The sequence below is a fragment of the Homarus americanus genome, unplaced genomic scaffold, assembly GCF_018991925.1.
Source record: "Homarus americanus isolate GMGI-L3 unplaced genomic scaffold, GMGI_Hamer_2.0 scaffold23578, whole genome shotgun sequence".
NCBI classification, from domain to species: domain Eukaryota; kingdom Metazoa; phylum Arthropoda; class Malacostraca; order Decapoda; family Nephropidae; genus Homarus; species Homarus americanus.
The window spans coordinates 1,657,193-1,680,444 of NW_024733231.1; the positions used below are offsets into that span (position 1 = coordinate 1,657,193).

The following is a 23,252-nucleotide window of genomic DNA, read 5'->3' on the forward strand; positions in this document are numbered from 1 at the left end:
AAGTGGACAGTGACAAGACATGCACTGACCTTGATAGTGATGAAAGTGAGCCTGACCCAACGAATGCTAGTGAAAATCAAGTCTTATAATAAACCTGAACTGTTGCCGGCATCAATAATCAATGATGAAGAATATCTGTGGCGATTTTTAGAGAGGGCAGAGAAAGACTTTGAACAGTACATGATTGATTATGACGAGGACATTAAAGTTATACGCACTCCTCAGGATTTACCTAACTGCAATCGTCAGGGATAATAAAATGGGGGGAGGAGTGTAGTGGTGTTTCCTTATTATTACACACTATTATACTAAACAATATTATAAATCTGAGTGAGGAAGAGGGGGGGGGGGAGAACTGACCAAGAGACCCTCACCACCAAAAAGGTTCACTTCCGCCAACACTCAGCTCGCAATACCCACACTTTGCCACACACACCAACACTACCCACACATCACACCCCTACATCACACACACACCCTCCAACAACCACCCACACACACCCTCCAACACCACCCTCACCCTACATCGCCCACACCATCACCGCCCCCACACACCCCAACATTACTACTACTACTACTACTTTGCTGTCACTCGGAAACGAGTATGACGATCATCCAGCTAATGATATAACGATATGAATTATTAAGGATGTCACCTAGGTTAGTGAGTTCTGAGGTGACTAAAGAGGCCGATATTGGACTGGCAGGATCGATCACAGAAGTTGCACATGTGGGGGATACATCTAGTGCGGGAGAGGCGGCGGCAGCATCTTTCCAGTGTTGGCGCTTGTCTGCCTCGTCATGCAGTCGGGCTAACTCGAAAGTATTGACACCTTCTTCCATGGTGTTCCTCCAAGCATTACGATGTGGAGTAATCGTCTCCCAGGTGAGGGGGTCAATTTGGCACTTTTTCAGGTTTGTCTTAAGACTATCCTTATACCTCTTCAGTTGCCCGCCAGCATTAAGTTTACTATTCGTTAGGTGACAGTAAAGTAGCTGCTTTGGCAGTCTACGGTCGTCCATGCGGATAACATGGCCAGTCCAGCGTAGTTGTTTGTTAATAATGGTAGCCTCGGTGCTTCTACAGTTGGTGTCAGCAAGAATACTGGCATTTGTTCTCTTGTCTTCCCAGCGAACTCGGGGGATGGAACATAGACCACGTTGGTGAAAGTTTTCAAGTGCCTTGATGTGCCTCCTATATGTGACCCATGTCTCGCTGCCATATAGCAGGGTGGGGAGGACCACTACTCGATATATGTGTAACTTAGTAGGTAATTTCAGTTCCCTACAGCAGAAAACACGGTTTCAGTGTCTGCCAAAGGCTTGAGATGCACAATGCACATCTGATCCGATGCTGAATCTTTTCATCGATGTCTGAGGTGGTGGACAGGTGGGAGCCGATATACCAAATGTGGGTAACATTAGAGAGGGTAGTACCGTTAAGCTGGATGGATGGTGGGGGTGTGGCTGAACCAGGGGAAGGCTGAAAGAGAATCTGAGTTTTACGTACATTCACCTCAAGGCCGAAGTGCGCATACGCATCTGCATAGGTGATCGGGATCTCCTGTAGGTCACGTTCAGTGTGAGCGACAAGAGTGAGGTAGTCTGCATACTTTAGTTCAATAATGGCAGCTGCCAAAACCTTTGTTCTTGCCTGGAGTTGTCATATTTTGAAAAGACCCCTCACCTTGTACCGGATGTCTACCATGCCAGCTAAATTTGCGCTGGTGCGAGTAAGGAAGGCAGCCAAAAAAATGGAAAAGAGAGTTGGTGCCATTACGCACCCTTGATTAACCCTCATTTGGATGGGGAAGAACTCAAACTGGGTGCCATTGTGCAGGACACTGCCAATCATTCCATCATGGAGTTGCCTCACACTGGCGATGAAATTTGTGGGGAACCAAAATGGCTGAGGGTTTACCTGTTGACTGAGTCGAATGCCTTGGTTAGGTCAATGAAAGCCATGTACAGGTCACGACGCTGTTCTCTGCACTTTTCCTGTATCTGACAGGCAGCAAAGATCGTGTCAGTGGTGCCACGTGAACATACTCCAACAACCACCCACACACACACACACATTTCAACATCACTCTACACACCCCCAACAAGGGAATTAAGACCACTAGCAAGCATGAGGAGTGAGGATCTTATTGTATGACACATCTGCGTGTGTGACTGCATGGAAGTGAGTTAAATATCAGCTTTTGAGCGCTGGCAACACTCATTTCCACTCCATCTCTCTAATTACCCACACCTTTCTGCTTTCTCACTCCATATTTTAAAATGTTATGTAATGTAATGTAATGCAATGCAATGTTGAAGGGATATAACTTGCTCATTTAAACTTGTACTTATCAAAATCTCCCTAATAATACTTTAGGTTTTGTTTATTCAAGGCATCTTCAGGTCATGAGACCCACTAATCCCCCACCCAAGAAAGGGTGACCTGACATTCCGTCAGGACAGTAGTATGAGACCACTAATCCGCCATCCTACCTCCACCTGACATTGCATCATGTCAGGTCAGTTACACGAGACCCACTAATCCCCCACAGCTCCATGTGAGTGGAAAACAAGTCTTTGCTGTAACACACATTTTCATTCATGCCCATATCCTATAGATTTTTCATTTTAAATATATTTACTTAACCAAATGTTTAGATAAACTATTCTGGATTATTTTAGTAAAAAAATGAAGTTTCTAACTTAATTAAAACTGCATTTATGGACTCCAGTAGTTTAGACTCAAGAAAAACATCCCCAGCACCCAGAAATGTTCGGGGCTAGTGTCTATCTGTGCAAGATGTCTAGCTTAGACACCCAAAAATCTCTCATCCCCGGAAGTGCTCTGCACCAATTGTTCCGGCTAACAAAATCACATGTACCGTACCACTAAAATAGGGAACAGACAAGTCCAGAGCAAATCTGCAGCATAAAAATGTTTACTGGTATCAAGTGCTTCAGATGCTAAGGGCTGTGACAAATAAAATGGGGATAGTTGATTTCAGTGTCAAGGTGTGAAAAATTAAGACTGCAACAGAAAACCTGCTTACATTTAAGCAACATAATCTTCAGAAAACTTTGCATAAACCATTTTTCTATAGTTAAACAAGGTGTCTGCATCAAGAAATACAATAATTCACATACACAATACCTTTCTATTGACAGGATCAAAGTCTGGATCATCATCCGAGTCACTCAACTGGAAATCAGGATCCGAGTCTGCAAGACCATCTGATTCAGCGTCTATAAGACCATAGCGCTGAACAGAACGCGCAGCTCTTCGTGGAATGTCTCGCTGTGGGGTTATTCCTACAAAACAAGAATAAATTTTTTTTTACTTACATTTATAGCATTTGTCTTGTGAGGAATATGGTTCATTATATGGTATGATCAACACCAAGCTTTGTCAAGTGGGGCCAAGTGGAAACATGTCTGGAAAAGGTTACCAATAGTGAAGAAATTAATAATAATAATATTATTAAGTTGATAGCCTGGATCCCCAACAGCAAGGCATAACTACTCGTTAGTGGCCATAATTCCCAAAATTAATAGGACAACACTGATTAACAAATTAATTTGAGATCTTCTTGTATTAAACCCACACATCAAGTAACATAGATGCATGTTACCTGTCCAGGGACTGACAGTTCCCTCTCACTACTTTGGGAACTGAAACTGGTAATCCTAGATTCTTGTCTTTGATAACCAAAAAGAAGAAAGTGTTTGAATCTGCATGGATGTTAATAAAGTGATATAGGATTGATTAAAACTAAAATGAAGGAAAGGAACCATTACGTCCTGGCTTCATGCAACATGAAATTGAAGTAAGAGTACAGCAGAGGGGTGAGCAGAGAACACACAGAAGGAATGAAGTGAGCAATGCCAGAAACAGTAAAAGGTAAAGAGGTGAAGGAGTTTTAAAATGACTAACTGTGAAATTGTAATAATATAGAAGGGGTTCAGTCCCAAAATATTATGGTAAGATTAAAACTACAAACAAAGGTGATTTACAATAAGTATATCTAATACCTGCAAGATAAAGAGAGATTGATAATGGCACCCTTTTGAGTTGCCTTCAAGGACTTTCCTCTCTGGATGGTTAATAATGCTGAGAAACCATGAGATCATGCTCTCGGTGCTTCTGAGCTGTACAAGTTTACCCACTTTGGTAATCTGGGATACATAAAGTTTGAGAGATCCCCATTTAGATCTAAGTACAGTACAGCAAGCCCTTCAAATTCACAGGTGTTTTTTTACCTGTGTACGAAGAAATATATATTCCCTTTATGTGTTTGCCTTAAGGACATTATTTCTTTTACCTCTATTGTATACAGTATGTGTATGTATGTAGACACACACACACAAAACACATACAAATAAATAATAATGGGAAAATCCTCTCACAAATAATCAGAAACAAATGTATTAAAAATGTTGAGTTTACCCCTAAGTCCACTCCGTGCTTTATTAACAACAAAGCGCAGAGTGGACTTGAGGGTAGACTCAACATTTTTAATACATTTGTTTCTGATTATATGCAAGACAATTTTCTCCTATTGCACCCATCTTTGGTCATCCTCTCTTAGGGATTATGGGGAAACTTTCGTCGTGGTCCTCGACATCTCCAAAGCATTTGACGGGGTATGGCACAAGTTATGCTATCTAAACTTCCCTCTTTTGGTTTCTCTCCCCCACTTTGTTTTCTCATCTCTAGCTTCCTTGAGAACCGATCCATGGCAGTTGTTGAGGGATCGATCTCTCGCTCTTTCTCTACCAATAGTGGTGTCCCAGAGGGTTCTGTTCTTTCATCTACTCTCTTCCTTCTTTTTATCAATGATTTACTTCACACTACAACTAATTCTATCCATTCTTACGCTGATGATTCTACTCTTCACTATTCTTCACATTTTACCCTTCCTCCTAACTCTCAAACTAGATTTGTTTCTAGAACTGATCTCATTACTTCTATCAATATGGATCTGTGCAGCATCTCTGAATGGAAGGTCTAGTGAAGTATTTATTTGTTTATTTATGTCCTTCAGATTGAGTTTTTGTTTTTTTGCTTATACAGTATATTGTCACAGAAGTGACCGGGAGAATATAATTTACATTGCTGGAATTCTTATAAGATAGTGATCAAATTGAATATAAACATGCTATAGTTTGCACTAGACAAATATCTTAGTAATCATTTAGTACATTATTTTGAGTATATGTACGGTACAGCTTTACCGTGAGGACAGTGTGTGCATGTAAATGAGTAAAAATAAATTAATAAAGTTACATATATCGAGCCAAAAATATTAGTTGAAAAACTTCATGTAGACAGAGCCTGGATGGCTAAATTTTAGAATGACCAATAATTTTAATACTATATAAAAACTGCAAAAATATTCAAGAGCACAACTTTCTTGATATTTATTCCACTGGAAACGAATGTAAACAAAGAACCGATTACTGTATTGGCGGACTAGCCGATCAGCTGATGCGCACAACAAAGCGTGTTTCTCCTAAGGCTTTCGTTAATCAAAGTTTTGTTCTTTAATGGAAATGAAAATCCTTATGGGAGCTAATTCATTAACCGAAATTTCGTTAATTGAACCGTTCGTTCATCGAGGGACCACTGTATTATTATTATTTTTTTGCCCCCAGGCCCAGATGTGGATCATTGACCTATGTCCTAGTGGGCTATTCCATAAAAAAATAATAATAATAAATAAAATAAAAGAACTCCCTGACATCAAAAGCACACCATCCATTGCCTTGATAAATCCCACCACACATCCTAGTAATTTCAAATTAACTTGACCTCACTATAGATACAAGAAATCACAACACTCCTCCCACACTCAACATCCCACCAACACCACTGTCCTCAAGCACATAGCACCGTTTTCTTAGTCAATCAGGAGCTAGGTGAACACGCTCAGGAACTACCTCCTGAACGAATAAAAAAACGGCTGTTTGACAACTAGCCCCCTACCCAATCCAGACTCTAACCAAACAATATATGAAGCATTGTGACCACCTCCCTCCCCTAAACCAATTCAGTATTAACACATTATTCAAAGCATCCAAAATCCACTCTGTCCACCTTGGAATTTTGCTCCACAAGCTAAACTCATAACTCACTACAGTACAGTAAACATCAAATGTTCATTTAATATATAACTTCCACAAAATATCCCAGAGCCACTCGCATTTGTCACCAAATTTTGGTTAAGCTTGACCAAACTGTAATTGTACAGACTAACCTGGCTTACTTGCAGAAGTAGGCATAACTTTCATCATAGGAAATTGAATAATTCACAACAGCAGGAGAATCAGCTTACATCTTCCAATTGCATGAGTACAGCATTTAAAGAACATTCTCAATATCCATGTAGCTATTGTATACAGTACTGGCACTAATATTCTACTCATTATCTAATCCATGAAATATCATGAACTACGTGTATTATACAGTTTTCTAGTTGATATCAAAATTTTACAACAAATATGACACCTACCACCAGTGCTTGGGGTTACTCCAGCCTTGTGCTGTCTACCCCTACGTGCTACATTGCGGCGGCCACCTCTAGGTTTTTCCCCAACTTCACCGTTATTTGTAGCTTCTGAGCTATTGGTGTTCTCCCCATCAGTAAGAGAGAGATATTCTGTAGGAGGTTGACCTGTAGTAGAGGTAGGAACAGCTGGAGTATGATCTGTAGGGGTTACATCTTCCTCTGGGGGCTCAAATTCTATAGAAGTTGCAAATAATTCAGATTTAACATCAATGGTTTCTTCCTTAACTACTGCCTGTTCTGAATCACTTTGGGGGTCGTCAGGTACAGGCTCAGGGTCATCTGGATCTAGGATAAAAAGAGAAATTTACAATTCACAACAAATACTTATAACAATGTAAAAGTTACTTTTAAGTAATGCAAATATAATGAGCCACCTCATACATAAAGCCAAGAACTTCCTTTCAATATACCAAGTCCCCAACTATGAATTTGATGAGCCTTGGTATTATAACAGTTTGTGCACAGCCAATTCCTTATATGTTATCAGCCATACTGGATTTCCAGCACATAATCTCAGCTCTGCTTAACTACACAAAAGAACCCAAGTACCGTACATTACAGGTTACACCCCGCTAATTGGGGAAGCTTGGGACCAGGCCGGTTCTGGGATAGCGAAAATTCTGAACCATCGAAGCTGAGGTTAAAAAAGGCAAAATAATGCATAAAATGTACTCTTACTGTCTAATTTTTTCAGTATAGACATGTTTTCTAAAATAGTTAATGTCACAAGCTTACGTTTCGCTGCATTACAACCACTTCCATTGCTTTCTGGTCTCTTAAAGAGGCACATTATAAGTATTTAAGGGTGAAATAGTGACAACAGTCACTAGAAGTGAACTATGACACCGTCCTAAATCATCGAAGCTGCCGGACTATCGGGTCCCAGATTAGCAGGGTCCAACCTGTACCGTTTTCCTGTCCTAATCCAGTTACAAAATGGGAATTCCAGAATCAATCCTTGATTCATAACCTAGATTCATGGAGATTTATGATCTAAGAATAAACCAGAAAAAGGAAAGAAGCAAAATACAGTAATATCTCTGTTAGCCGGAATCCCTCAAACCCAGAACTCTCCAATAGCAGGAATTGAAATTTTCTCGGAAAATCGTTCCTAAAGCCGGAATTTTCTGGCTTTGGGAACGATTTTCCGGAAAATTCAGAGCAAATTTCCCGATACCTGAAAAATTCCAAGAATGGGGGAGTTTTTTCCAGGTTTGAGAGATGAAAATCAGGCGCATTTTCCGGAAATTCCGAGAAATTTTTTTTCAGTACCCAGAAAATTCCAGGGATGGGGGACATTTTTCCAGGTTCGAGAGATGATGTAATGGGCAATTTCTGGAACTTCCATAACATTTTTCCATTACCCAGAAAATTTGGGGGATAAGGGATTTTTTCCAACTTTGAGAAAGTCGTCCTGTTACCCGGAAATCTCTCATTCCCGGAAGTGCTCTGCACCAACTGTTCCGGCCAACGGAAGTTACACTGAAAAATACACCGTCTTGCTAAATAGGAAGCACCTACCACTGAATGCTACCAAAGACAAGGCACCCCTAGATGAGTCATATTTAAAAGTATCCCTTTCATCATCAAAGACCAAAATAAATTCCAGCCAAACTAAACAAAAATATAAAAGATGCTTCACTGTCAAATGCACAAAATCCAATGGGATCTTAGCAGAGTTCATAATATAAGTATCAACATCATACTTACCAGTACTGTAGCTGTAAATACAGTACAGTAGTACCCCACTTAACGCGGTCAATTGAACCCACAGGGTACTGGTGAAAAACGCGTTAAGTGAACAACAGAACATATGGGATTAATTCCAATAGAGACTGGCCCGACCCCCAAACTCTACTTTTTCCGACACAATACCTATGTTCTAGTAAAAATAACATCTTAATTTTGTGATGGTACATACACACAATTAATACTTAAGAGAAATAGAGAAATACAGTTGCCAAGTTAATGACCATTCAAATAATGGACTCGACTCCCTCCCCCTCTTCTCACACTACTGTACACTCGCTGGTTCTTCCCTCTCTGAGAAATTTTTGGGGGAAAACCACTAAATTTTAATAAATAATACCTCAAACTAAAGTTAGGATAATATAATTGACATTGCTGGATTCCTTGTAAGACCAGGAATATTTTGAATACAAATGTCATATATTTTGCACAAAAAATAACATATTTACTCAGAGTAAATATTATATCTAAAATTTGTATGTCTAATGCAAAATCTATGATGTTTATATTCAAAATGATCATCATATTGTAAGAATTCCAGCAATGTAAATTATATTCTGGCCGGGTAATTTGTATGAATTTTATGAGCAAAAAAAAAAAAAAATGTTATACTTCACCGCGTATTTGAGTAGATGAACCGTGTTAAGTGAAAGTTCGTTCGGTTCTGGCGAGGCACCGCGTATATGGCGGAAATCGCGCTAAGCGAAACCGCGTTAAGCGGGGTATTACTGTATGTACAGAATAGTATATGCTTCAAGTGATCCGACCTAGAACTCAACAAAACTCAGATACTGATATAAAACTGTCACCCACCTCTTCTTTCTCATTCACATCTATTGAATAAGAAAGAGTCAACTATCTTTACTACAGGAGAGATAATATTCTGACTAACACAAATCGAGAGGTGCTGGGTAAGGAGATTTTCTAGTTAGTTGAACCTCACTCTTAGGATCCCCCAATAAATCCTAAAATGCAGTACTACAGGCTGACCTCGCAAACTTTTGTCTCGGAAGTCAAATTTTCCGTAAATCCATACATTTTCAAGAGCGTTCCGTTCCTAATTGCCTGTACCGTGTTTTTCGTTTTTCCATGGCTCATTCGAGATTTTTTTAAATTGATTTGAAATTTAATCACACATGAAAATGCAGATTTGCAGAAAAATTGTCTTTTTTTTAACACTTACTCCACTGTAATATAAATGGTGGCTTGAAAATAAAGAAAATATAAAATAAAATTATAAAATAAAAACAATGAAGAGCCAGGACGTGCATGCGTGGGAAGCGAACGTGTGTGAAGGTGGTGGCTGTAACTGCGCTGCTGCAATCCCTCCCCCAATGTGACGCCATGACACACACACAGTGCAGCATGGCAGCAACCACACATCTGTGAGTCTACTGGTTGACTGCCTGGCTGAGCTGGGTCGCGACATCCAGAGAATAGTTTCAGTGTGGAAGGAGCTATTTTTTGTACATAAAATACGTGCTACATGTAAAGTATTTTATGACATGCTATATACAGTATCAATTTTATTGTTTATCTTAGCAATTTTTTTCTTCATTTTAGATGTCTGCAATTTGACATTTTTTTAAATTAGGCTAGTCTTGTGCTCACTACATAGTTGAACTCTGAACCACATCATTTATATAAAGTAGAATAAGTGTTAAAAACTGTTCAATAAATACGGTAATTCATACCCGCTCCACATGGTATTCAAACTTATGATTCTAGATAATCTTGGAGGAATTTTTATTATCATTATTATCGTTTTGGTTGCCAGTTGGTTGTATCTGCTGGTTGGCCAGACTCTGGACAATTGGGATTTTACTATAATTCTTCCCTAAATCCAACAGGCCATGGAACATACTTAACATGCTAGAAATAGTTCAGTCTCCGACTTATAAACAGGGTAAAGCCCAACAAAACACCTGGACTTAAGAATTAAGTCCCTGGGTAAAGAATTTTAAAGGGAAACATGAAAGAATTAACATTCACAACTTTGTTTCATTTTTCCTCTACAGTAAAATCCCGTTTTATGCGGTAAAGCGGTTTCACTTTACGCGTTTCCACGTTTACGCAGTACCCTGTCGAACACGGAATGCTCACTTTACGTGGTGCATGTACTCTTTTACGCGGAGAGCAGCGCGGGCAGGGTGCGCACAAGGTCGCCCAGTCATCAAAACATTACCGAGTTCTTCACCCGCCACCCACCACAGCCGGCCCAAGTCAGTGATAGTGATAATGATAGGGAGGATATGGACTTATACGGACTTTGTGGGGATTGACAAAGAGGCCCTGCAAGCCTCTGTGATGGATAGTGATCCAATTGATACAAGTGATACAGGTGAGGGCCAATAATCTGCCCTCTGCCTCGGAACCAACCCCCATCCCCATGTGCCCAGCCATCTTTTCTACTAATGTAAGTGTTAAAAAACCTAATATTATTGATATTTCTCTTAATTATTAATTGTGTGTGCATACCATCATAAAATTAAGAAGTTATTTTTACTACAACGTAGGTATTGTGTCTGAAAAAGTGGACTTTGGGGGTCACCCAGTCTCTATTTCAATTAATCCCATATGTTATGTTCACTTTACGCGTTTCTCGCTTTACACGGGCCGCCGTGGGTTCAATTGACCACATAAAGTGAGGGTTCACTGTAGTCTTTATCTATATGCACTCTTTTTATGCCTGTCTAGGGCAAGGTTTGAACTAAACAGATTTGAGTACAGTAGGGTCGGGATATATCACAACTTTATTTAACGATTTTATTATATCACAGCTACCAAAATTATCAAAATTTTCCTTTACCGTATACGAAATTTTGGTTAACGAATTACCATCCACAAGATTCTTCACTTCGGTCAACGAGCAAACCCTTGGTTAACGAATTCCTTATGAAATTTTCCCAACATGTTTTCGCCTGCATTTGGCTGCCCACCAGCTGTAGTATTAGTCCACCAATACAGTAATCGGTTTTTGGGCTTAAATTCCTTACCATTTTAGTAAATATCAAGAAGGTTGTACTATTTAATAATTTTAAAAGTTTTATATTAAATTTTTCGTCATTTATTGAACATAATTGAAGTACAGGAAACTAGTTTTTTGCTCGCCAAACAGCCACTCAACACACCAAGCTTGGCATCAGTTTGTTTACCAGTTCAGAGGAAGGAACATCTTGTTTGAGACTCTTCAACATAAATGCTTTTTTCTGTTTCCAGTCAAATTATTGGTCATTTTGAAATATATTTTACACAATGATAATATATTGCACAGTGCAGTGTTGATTTAAAGAAAATAATCTTGAATTACACCAAGTGAATTAAAATTTTATGGGTGAAATGGCAGCATGAGGTGACTTCTCTTCCACCCCAATGCCTTCTCTTCTCCCTTCTCCTCCACCCCCATTCTAATTCCCATCATTATCATCATAAACCAGGAGCCTTCTACATGCACACCTCAAACTAAGTGTACTTTACTGCATTTATTTTTAGTTTACGGTATGTAATTTTCGGTGAGCTGGAACCAATTACCCAAAAACCCATTGAAACAATAGTTTCGGTTAACGAATTTTTTGGTTAACAGCAACCTTCTGGAACGAATTGTGCTCATTAACCGAGGGACCACTGTATAGCGATAATTTTTTTATTTCACGAGGGAAATCGGGCAGGAAATATTTCAAATGTACCGCCATGGCAAACAAAATGCGTTATTTGCTAACCAGAGGCGCCACCCTGGTTGCTCACTCATGCATTCACGCTCACCCGCTCAGTCTTTCCGAGTGAATGACGAGAAAGCAGCCGACTCTGCTGCAGATCACGACTTCTAAGGCGAGTGTAAATGGGTTGCTAGTGATGTGAAAAGTGAAGTGAGGATAATGGAAAGCTTAATGGAAATGATTTAATACTGTAACTAATATTTTTGGTTTGTTAGTTTATGATTGTTAAGTGAGGGTGACAATGTGTCGTCTGTTGCTCTCAGGATGGCGCGTCAGCTGCCGAGTCTAGTGTTCCTGAGTCTGGTGTTCATTGACATTGGTATTGAAATAGCCTGTTGTTCCCGAGTCTAGTGTTCATTGGTGCTTTAGTTAGTAAGAAAATAAACTTGTTAAGTCAAGTTTAGTCACTTTTTTTGGCCTTCAGAACCTAACCCTATTTTCCCCATTGATTACATGTAATTATATATCGCAATTTAGTATACAGTATAGCGAACATCGTTGGACCCTATCTCGCAATATATCCCGACCCTACTGTACTCCTGAAACACAACTTTGATTCTTTTTTAATGGAAATAGGAGGCCATAACAATAGCACCGGTAAAAACTACTTACGCATACTGTACATACTATACCGGTATGCCAATCCATGTGGTCTGAGAACACCAACCTCATAATACAGGTATTTGAGAATACTTATCAGAAATTGGGGCATTAAAAAGATACCTGCTGAGCAGTATTGGCTAAAACAAACTTCACTCTAATTATAGTTTGTCCAATCTAGTTTTGAATCACACATCAAAATCATAAACTGTTAATGTTTTAACAAGCATAAGCCATATTTCACCAAGGTTTAATTTTATGCTGACCAACAGTTACAGTATATTAACACTTAGGTTTTATCTTGACCAGTAAAGTTATATGTCATGAGGGAAGATAATTTTACCAACACCACTCAACATACCTGATAAGGTGTTCAGGTCTCGTTGAGGCTCATTCACCTTAGCAGGTTTTGCACCTGGTTCCTGATTTTCAAGGAATGACATAAAACTGTTTATATAGCCAGGTTTACTTGTTCCATTAGACATGCCTGAAAGTGAAGAAGTACAGTGCTATAATAATTGTCAAATAGATAAGATTACTATAAATAAAAAAAATAAAAAATCTTAAACCTTCGGATGCTAGTCAACCGTAGTCGGAAGAAATTTAAGCCATTGACTCCAAAGTTCAACAATAGTCCAAGTGAAAATTTTTTATCCCCCTTGGCTATGATTTAGATACAGTACTGCATTTGACTTTGGTTGTACAGTACAGGTATCCCCTAATTTACGATCTTCCTATCTACAATATTCCGCTTTATAGATTGCGATGTGTTAAGACCAACCCCCTATCTGCAATGTAAATAGTCCACACGAACGATGGTCATTGTCCAGCCAATGCGGACCTACTGTATCTCAATTCATTTATCAGATGTGGTCTACCCGAGCGCTGCCACGTGGCCATCTAGTGCACACAGTACCATGCTTTGTTCCATGGTGATCACACATGGCCATGATCGTGTAGCTCAACAATTATTGGTCACCAACATTCACACTGTACGGTACTTTGTTTTGGTGACTGTGAAGTGATTTTTGTTGTCTTTTGTGACTGTAATGTAAGCAGTGTCAGCTGCAATGTTATAATCGTTCACACTGTTTTTGTGACTGAAGTGAGCAGTGTAACTTTGAATATGTCTGGGAAGGCAAAGGCATCCAGGAAAACTGTGTCTCGGGAGGTGAAGCTTAACATTGTGAAGCCTCTCCAAACTACCAAGAGGCTGTGTGGGGGACAGAATGACGTCTCCAGTCCACTTTCAAGAGTCCCCTAAGCCTCGAAGGGGACACGTAATGAAGACCCGACTTGTTCTTAATGATGTAGAGTGTTATTTAGTTGTGTTGAAGGCATATTATTAGTGTAGTTTTTTTCGGTGATACATATGGGTGTCTGACTGGCTGGGATCGTATCCCATTTAACCCCATGTTATAACGATCCCGTTTTATGATATTTTGACCTGCGATGGGTCTTCAGGAACCTGACCCCATTGTAAATAGGGGGATACCTGTATAACCATCAACAATGGTGTGCTTCCTACATTATTCAGATCATCCTGCTAACTCAAATATGTTTCAGATTATTCAGGCTATATTTTTAATAAATTTTCTGGAATTTTATGCATTTAAGTTTTAATTTCAGAATTTTATACGACTGTATACCATAGCACGTGTTAATATACCCAGCATTGCGTCATTCCAAAACAACAGGTGTTTGCATAGCTACCCAATATTCAAATATTGTTTTTTATTCACTTAGAAATTGTAGTACGGTAAACCTTCGAAGATCCGGACCAGGTAAATCCAGAATTCAGAAGATTCGGACAAAAAAAGTTGAGGGCCTTGGGCTAAGAAGCCCCCCTAAGAAGCATTCCCAAAACAGGGTGAAGGGAGTTTTAGGCTCAAAGATTTTATCTTATAAAATGTCACAGACTAAAATTAGCAGAATATAAAATGCATTGCTGGAACCCTTGCAAGACAGAGATAAAATTTTAGTCCTTTTGTGTAGCACATTTAAGTACAAGTTGTTTAACTCGTATTTTTGGGTAGATATATGTAACTTTCTTCACTTATTTTTACTCATTTACATACACACACCATCCTAAATACATATTGTGAAAAAAGTAAAAGAAATAATTGTCCTAAGGGCAAACCTGTACTGTACTCAAATATAGTAAATAATTACTCAAAATTTTATGTCTGGTGCAAACTATAGCATGTTTATATTCAAATTAATCACTACCTTACAAGAATTCTAGCATAAGTTATATTCTGCCTGCCAAGTCAATTCAGTGACATTTCATAAGCAAAAAAGCTTAAACTCCCTCTATATGACTGATAACTACGCACTGGGTAACCTCCCTGCCAGCTGGTCAATACCTCACCTCACCCTCCCTCCCTCCTCCCTCCCGGCCTGGCTGTCAACCTCACCTCTCCCTTCCCAGGGGTGAAGGTAGTTTTAGGCTTAAAAGTTTGTATCTTATAAAATGTCACAGACTAAAATTAGCAGAATATAACTTGCATTGTTGGAATCCTTGCAAGACAGCGATTAATTTGAGTATAGACATTACAATAATTTGGCTAAAAATATAAAAATTTTAGTCCTTTAGTGTAGTACATCGAGTACAAATGAGTACAGTAATATGTTGCTCAAAATTATGGCTTTATCACAGGAAAAAGTCTGTAGTATAATTAACTCCAGTGGTCAGGATAATATGTACTGTACTTTTGGTGCTTTTTATATAATTATTTATTGTTTTCATACATTTGGTAAATTCCTCGGAAGATTCGGACAATCGGCTTTTCCGAACAGGTGGTCCCCCCTTTAGTCCGGATCTTCGAGGGTTAACTGTACTACAATGGGTGATGTTATTGAATTCTAAGAGTGTTAACACTTTCTAAGAAGCAAAATTACTAATGAATTTTTATTTTTGAAAGAAAATTTACCAGTTAATTTCAGTGTCACCTGGTGAACTCTTTTAAGAAAATGCCAGAAAAAGTGAGAGTTGTGCATACAGTACTGTACAGTATTGTCAAGCTTCATCAGGTCTTGGAAGATGAAGGTAAATTGGTTTAACAACATTTGTGAAAATGCTAAACCCAATGGCAGTAACTGCACTATACCACCAGTTCTGATTGATTTTAAGGAAAGTTTTAACCTAATTGGCCAAATTCTACCTACGGTAAGCTAAGTCCTAGTCTAAGGGACCTGCACATGAGCCATTTTCGAGTGACTTTGTGTGGCCACAAATGAAACCTGCATGTATCTGTGGAAGACCACGCACAAGCCACTATTTTGTTGCAGCCACAAAAAAATTGTAACCATACCCATTTTCTCCGCCCACCACAGTGGCTGGCCACCAGAAGCCAGCAATAGAACTAAGTATTTTAATGAAAGCATGTACACGTGCCACTACTTTGTGGCTAGCTACATATATGCCAGTAAACAGTAGGTCTTGGCCTGGTGTAGAACAACTCACTGGTGCTGTCTCCTCATGCAGCAATAAATGTCTTGTAAAGAACTACAGTACTGTACTACGAAAAGTTAACAAATGAAGTTGATACATGTCCAGGTCTCTACAATTCAAAATTAAAGAATATAACGAAAGAAAAACTGTGGATCAAAGTACAGTACAGTACAGCATGTGAAGCCATAGCTGACCACAGTCCAATTTCTTACCAAAATTATAACATTTAAACATATTTGAATAGCTTGATTTCCTGGCAGCCACAACATCCACAGCAGTGAAACATTAGTGACTACTGTATCTACTAAACCCATGACTACCCTCTTCGAGAAGAAATGTTTGTACTTAAAGAAATTAGAACTACTATTGTCTGGATTTTTTATTCTATTATGTTTCCATCAAGAGCACCAAAGCAATTGGCAAAGTGAGTTAGCTGCATAAATATTCTTTACAATCTTGATCCAGTCGCCTTCATTTTTTCCAGGCATGGAAGTGGAGCTTAAAATTCTTCCAGAGTGCATCACAAGTTTCGAATACAATTTGTTGGACTGTAGATTCTCCAAGAAAGTACTGTGCAGTACTCAGTGTAGAGAAACAAAGCTGTTGCCCATTGCTAAATGCCTGTAAAAAAAAACATGCCACCTCTTCAAAGCCCATGTGGCTACCAAAAAGAGTCGCGGTCATAAATCACTCATTAGCGGCTCGCATGCGGGGACCCAAAAACATAAATTCATACAAAAAAATAACCTCAAATCCTTCACTAAAACCTAAAAACAACATCACTGAGTTAGTTTTGATTAAGAGTTCCTGCACAATTATCAAGTTATTTTGAAAATCCAAATACAGTTCAGTATAAACTTATAAACATTATGTATCAAGCGTCTCCAGCAAAAGGGTCCTACTATGAAAGACCACAATGACTGATTGAAATACCATAGCGTTTTAGCAAGGAAATATAGATACAAAGTGAACAATATTGACATGGCTGAGTCTATAGTGGAATCCAGGATGCTCTTGGAGGCACACGAGTCACCTACAGCACACAGTCTAAGAGATAAAGATTATTTATTACTGGTCTCAAGTACGATACAGTATTACTGTAGCTATTACCCTATTGATTGGATTCAGACCCACAGTTTCCCCGAGGAATCCTTGTACTGTCTACAAATGATGTTCAGTGGTGACATTCTATATACAGCACTGTACTGTATAGTACATACTGCACTGGAGTTACATCACTTTCATAAGGTACTGTACTGTACAACCCTCCTTTTTTTTCCTTTCCCCTTCAAATTTACTTCTATAAATAAAGTAATACAAATAAGGCAGCATCTGTCTCATTTACCTTCGTCCTGATGAGTATATGACGACCAATCAATGATACAGTATACAGTACTTTCAATTTAACGGAATCTGATATAACAAACTCTCAATTTAACGGAAGGAATTTTCCCTATTATTTTTCGCTCGATTTAGTGAACTAGTTCGCTAAATCAAGATTAATTACATTAATACGCTCACATCTACGGAGACACCTCAGACACATGATATGTACAGTAAGTCCTCGTTTAACGTTGCTCCAGACAACATTGTTTTGTTATAACGTCGCTACTCTTCAGATACCCATTATTCTGACAGCGTCCCGATCGATTCGTTATAACGTCGTCACTGACTACTTTGTATGGCCCATCACCCTCTCTCATCTTGGTGCACTACGCTCTCTCCCGGAGCGTCCCCAGTCTTTGTTTAGCCTCCACAGCGTACGTGCATGCTTAAGTGTCTTTGCTATAAATGCTGTACTGTAACCATTTGAAATGGCTTCCAAGCACCCATTAAGTGTTAGTGATGCTAGTGTTATGAAGAAGCAACCCATGACCATTAGCCTGCTACGAAAACGGAAGGGGAACCCCAGTCAGAGGAGCCCCCCTCCGGGTCTCAGTGACTCACCACCCTCCCCCTCTCCGCTACCCACCACACACTCACTCCACTTCTGCCCATCAATGAGTACAATACAAAATTATTTAGTTCATTTATCTTTTTGGATGCATAATACATATTTTCTAAAAAATTCCATTGAATTTATGTACAGTATATGTAATGTATTTTATGGGGCAAAGGGAGGCTGAGGAATGTAACTCGCATATTTTATGTATTTCTTATGGGGAAAATTTATTCCGTTAACGTTGTGTTTTCAAGAACGTAACCACGACATTAAGCGAGGACTTACTGTACACAGAAACATTATAAACTAAAGGGTTCAGTGTTTGTTTTCAATTTTTTCTATTACTGTATTCCAAACTTTTTTCCAATTGACAGCTGCACTCTTTTGACTTTCTCCCCCACACCACTTCCTTTCTGAGACCTCTGAGAGACTTTCAGCATGATGTCTAAGCACAGTAATTAGCTGACGAGAGGTAGACCGAGAGGTAGCAGCGAACAACACACACGGTGATGGCAGGAGACAGACCGAGCGGATGTAAACAAACCCCATGCCCCAAGCAACGGAATTTAATGGAATCACGCTCGATTTAGTGAACTAGTAAGGTAAATTGAGCAAAAATATCGTAAATTCGATTTATTGGAAATTTTGATTTAACGGAAAGGGTTGGCTCGAATTAGTTCATTAAATCAAGAAAATATTATACTAGCTACTGTAGGTACAGTACCATACATTGACGTCTAATTTAATTTCAAAATTGGAAGCTAAAAACGAATTTAACAAGAAATGGATAGCCATTTCGAGGACCTCCCTGAATAGTAATGCAAGGAAAGAAACACAAATAAAGACACCTATAGTTCTATGAAATCAACATACGTGTTGCTATTCTTTTACTTATGTGGAAATTAAGAGTGTATATATACTCTTCTTTAACACACTACAGAATTATAAACTTTATTTTTTTCCAGATACACGAACTGATAACAACACCAGACAGTAATTTATCCACTGGGGGAGTTTCACTGAAAAGTCTGCAATCTTATTCCTTGATTTTGTTTTTTTACAAGATCCTTACCCAAATGTTAGTTTTAATACCCAAAGAGCAGATCTGGTCACGGAATAAACAGCACCCAAATCTAACCAAACTTATAATCTACCATAACAAATCTAAGGTACCAGATACCATAGTTTAAGTTAGGTAAGGTTAGGTTATGCATTCTGTGCATTAAAACTGACATGTGATGCTGAAGAAAATCCCAACAAATTGATGACAAGAAGTAAAATTGAAGAGCCACAATGAACCTTATCCTTATCATCCTTCTCATTTTATGGCTACCAGTGCGGTCATACTAAATACCAAAATGGACTTAAAAAGGGCTACCGGTAACTACAGTTCAGTACAGTACATGTATATCTAAAAAAAATAAAAAATAAAACAAGCAAAAATTGTCTTATTACTGTAATTAGAACAGTACAAGAACAGTGAAAAAATGCAAATAAAATAAATTCTAAATGAATTATTTATAGGAAATAAGTATTATGATCAGTAAATATATGCATTACTGGTCATCCCAGACACAAAGGCAAACAGAAAATGACTGCAAAATGCGTACGTGACCACTGACCACGAGCGCTCGCCGTCAAAACAATGCTGTCCCTCTATCTCCCTCGCACCGTACTGCAATTTTCCCACCATTGCAACCCCAGGGAAGCTTCTAGAGGGTCAATATATAGTTTTTATTGCTTCTTTTTTATTGTTTTCTCGTTTAAAAAGGTTAAAAATTATTTTTGGAAAAGTTGATTTTTCTCCATTTACCCGCGAGGGGGTACGGCCAGTGGCACCCTAGCCCTGGGCGTAGGGGTTAATACTGATTTACACAATACTGTTTCTTCTACATTACCGAAAAGTGAAAACCTGCAGACAGCCAATGGATGAATATTAACCCCAGGCTCTTCTACTGGTGACAGCTCAAAAGACACAGCCATATCTAATCTACTTATGAAGCAACAAGTAGGCCACAGCCTCTGAACCTTATCTAATTGACAAGAATCATAAAGAAACTATACCTGATTTTAGTAGGAATAAACTACATATTTCAGTGATCATTTCTGTCAATTTACTGAAACTCCAAAGGTGTGGGAGCAGCAGCTGACTTGCCACTTTCTATTTAATATAAGAGGGGATCCTTCCCCCGCTAGGAGGTTAGGTAAGATTAGGTAGGTTTCTTTCATTGGTTAGGTCAGGTTCTATTAAATTCTAGTAAATGTCGCCTTTTATATAATGATAACATCTGTAGAAAAAATTAACAAAATTGAACAACTGTTTCTGGTTAGGGATGTATATAGTGGTGCACATCCAACTAGGCCCACCCACTAGAGGTTCAGGAGATATGTGTCATGTGAATGAGTGAATACCGAGCGTTCATCGGTGTGAAGGACGAATTTTATGCGTTTATGTTAGTAGAACTTGATCAATGAACCATGATTCACATTCGTAACTTGTGCTTCTCCGGGTGATTTAGAATAGGGTTTGAAATTGTTGCTTCCAGCAATTTGCCTACAATTGATGTTAAACTGATTGGACAGTAGTTAGAAGATAGTGACTCTATCTCCCTTCTTGAAAATCGCTATCAAATTCACTATCCTCCAGGATTCTGGAACTACACCAGTTTTTAAGGACACGTTATAAATATTTGCTAAGGGCATACTAAGCTCTTCCTTACATTCCTTTAATACTCTGGCAAATATCTCATCGGGACCTGGTGACTTATTAGGCTTTAGTTTGTCTATTTGCTTACTGACATCGTTACTAGTCACTACTATCTCACTTAATATATTTTCTTCACTATATCTGTATACAGTCGGTGTCTCCGGTATCATGATTAAGTTTTCGGTGGTGAAAGCTGTTGAAAAAAACATGTTCAGATTATTGCTCATTTCTCCGTCATTATCAGTTAGCTCGCCGGTATTGGTCCAATCTTGTCTCATGTTTTAGTTTGATACATTTAGAAGAATCCTTTGAGGTATAACCTCGCCTCCCTTGCTTCCTTCAGTTCATTATTCCTCTTTGCTTTTCTTATCTAGGTCTTAATCCTACTGGCCAATACCTTATAATAATCTTGGCGGTAAACTTCACAATTTATTCTCCTACCTATAGCCTTCCTTTGGCCAATAATATTCTTAAAATAATTATTTATCTATTTGGGGTCATTGTTATTTTATCTGAGTTTTCTGTATGGTATGTTCTGCCTTTGTGCATTAAGTAACTCATTATTTAAATTGTTGTGAAACTCATCAACCTCAAATCTCATGATCAGGTCATCCTCAGCCGCCTTATTTTGTGAGGGTGTAATTGTCAGTTCTCCAGGTAAAGTGAGGTCGCCCTCTGTGTTGGTGTTAGATTACAGGGCCATTCACATCTGAGTCTTGACCATGGCTGACCAATGCTTGGTATGCAAGGCAATAGTGCGTCCCCGACAGGAAGGACTCCAATGCGATGGTTGTAACTTCTTCCACTTATCTACATTAATATATTAATAAGATAAGAATGAAAAAATAAATATTAACAAAATTAATCCCCCTCCCTTACACTCCCTGCTGCTTTTATCATTGTACTTTTGTTCTTTATCATTCATACAAAAATAAATGTGAAAGCTTTTACTTTTTAGTCAGAGTTCGTTAACCGAAGCGGTCCGAGTTGGTTATCCGAGATGGGCCGAGTTAGTATATGAAGAGCCGAGTTGGACTGTCACCTTTATAGCTATACAACAATCAACTCACGGCGAAATAAATGCCAAATGCCACAAATCACGGTCACACATCATTCTCGCTTTGTCCGTCAGTAATAGACGATTAGCCAATCGGAGCGCACTCACGGTAAAATAGCGTTGGTAAAAACTTAACCGGTCATGGCAAAATGTCCACTGCCAATCCTTTAACTACAAATACTTTCTAGTAACAACACTCACATCAACTAAATTCCCAAACCGTATAGTTTAGCGACACTGTTCTTAACAATTACCATCTATATTTTCAGGTAGCTTCCTATACTATACCTGAATAATAATTTTGAGTTTACACTTTTAAATTCCATTCTATGCTCATACAAAGATAGAAACTCAACAATCATAATTTTCTTATCACTGTGTTTCCTAAATTCACAAGTAATTGGACATACTCTTTCAAATCAATACTAATCTAGCCCATGAAAAGCGAATTAAGTTTAATGATTAAAACTATATTACATAAAGGATACAGGTTCAGCAGGTATATGCCAAAAATTCACACTGGATATAGGTCTGGCAGCAATATTGAAAGACTGTGTTGTTAATGGTATGGTTAGGTTAGGTTAGAAAGGCCATCTTACTACCTATCATTAGACTGAACATTAGACTGAACATTAGACTGACTTAACTGACTTAAAACTATCATGTTAAGTTAAATTTATAGAGCCATCTCCCTTAAGCCTGGTGTTATAAGGTTCACAGGGGAAGACACCAGGAAATTTAGTTCTCATTATGATAAATAAACAGATACTATTCCTATTTTAATTTTCTCTCATCTGAAGTAAAAGAAATCACCTTAGACACTTCCTTAACCCTTAGTTTATAACATGTTAACCAAAGCATTACCGTAGTGTATTAACATGGCATTACCTCCTGTCCCCATGTAAAGTAAGCAACTAGTTAATGTATATAACTACTAATACATCACAGTAACAATGATTTCCTGTCAGTAATCCTTCATAATGGGTTAAATATACCTGAGGACTCCCCTACAGCCTTCAAGGACTGAGAGATATGAACACACAACCCTAACAATGAGGTTTATATCTTCACAAACACGTAAATCAACTCTAAAACATCAGAATAAAAGATTAAATTCAATATTAAAACCTCCACTAGTAAGGTTATATATCATCTATCTGTAATAATCCCAAAATACACAATAAAGAGAGAATGATGCTACATACCACTGCTTATGGACGCCATTTTCAAGTAGTTAACAGCCAGGGCCATCTGTAGGGACCAGGTGAACTACTACTGGCGCCAGTTTTAAAACACCTACTTTGACCTGACCTGACCTCACCTGTCCCATTCAATTTTGAGTATTTTATTAATATATTCTTTCTTTATGACGGATAGTGGGTTTTTAATTATATTCCCCTATGTATTCTTTGTTATTTCATCTCAAGGTTCAGTGATGTCTAAGTTAATGTTTAAGAA

General features: G+C 38.5%; 1 protein-coding gene across 3 annotated transcripts in view; it reads right to left on the reverse strand.

Moving 5' to 3' along the window:
- Positions 1-23,019, reverse strand: part of LOC121869531 — a 67,866-nt gene extending 44,847 nt beyond the window's left edge. For all 3 annotated transcript variants that reach the window (XM_042370899.1, XM_042370900.1, XM_042370898.1), the window contains exons 1-4: positions 23,000-23,019; positions 12,996-13,121; positions 6,513-6,854; positions 3,155-3,312 (exon numbers count right to left, since the gene is read on the reverse strand). In XM_042370899.1, the coding sequence (XP_042226833.1) occupies positions 3,155-3,312; positions 6,513-6,854; positions 12,996-13,121; positions 23,000-23,018 (645 nt within the window). In that variant the 5' untranslated portion in view covers position 23,019. The remainder of the gene's footprint in view (positions 1-3,154; positions 3,313-6,512; positions 6,855-12,995; positions 13,122-22,999) is intronic.
- Between the last annotated feature and the right edge of the window lie 233 nt (positions 23,020-23,252).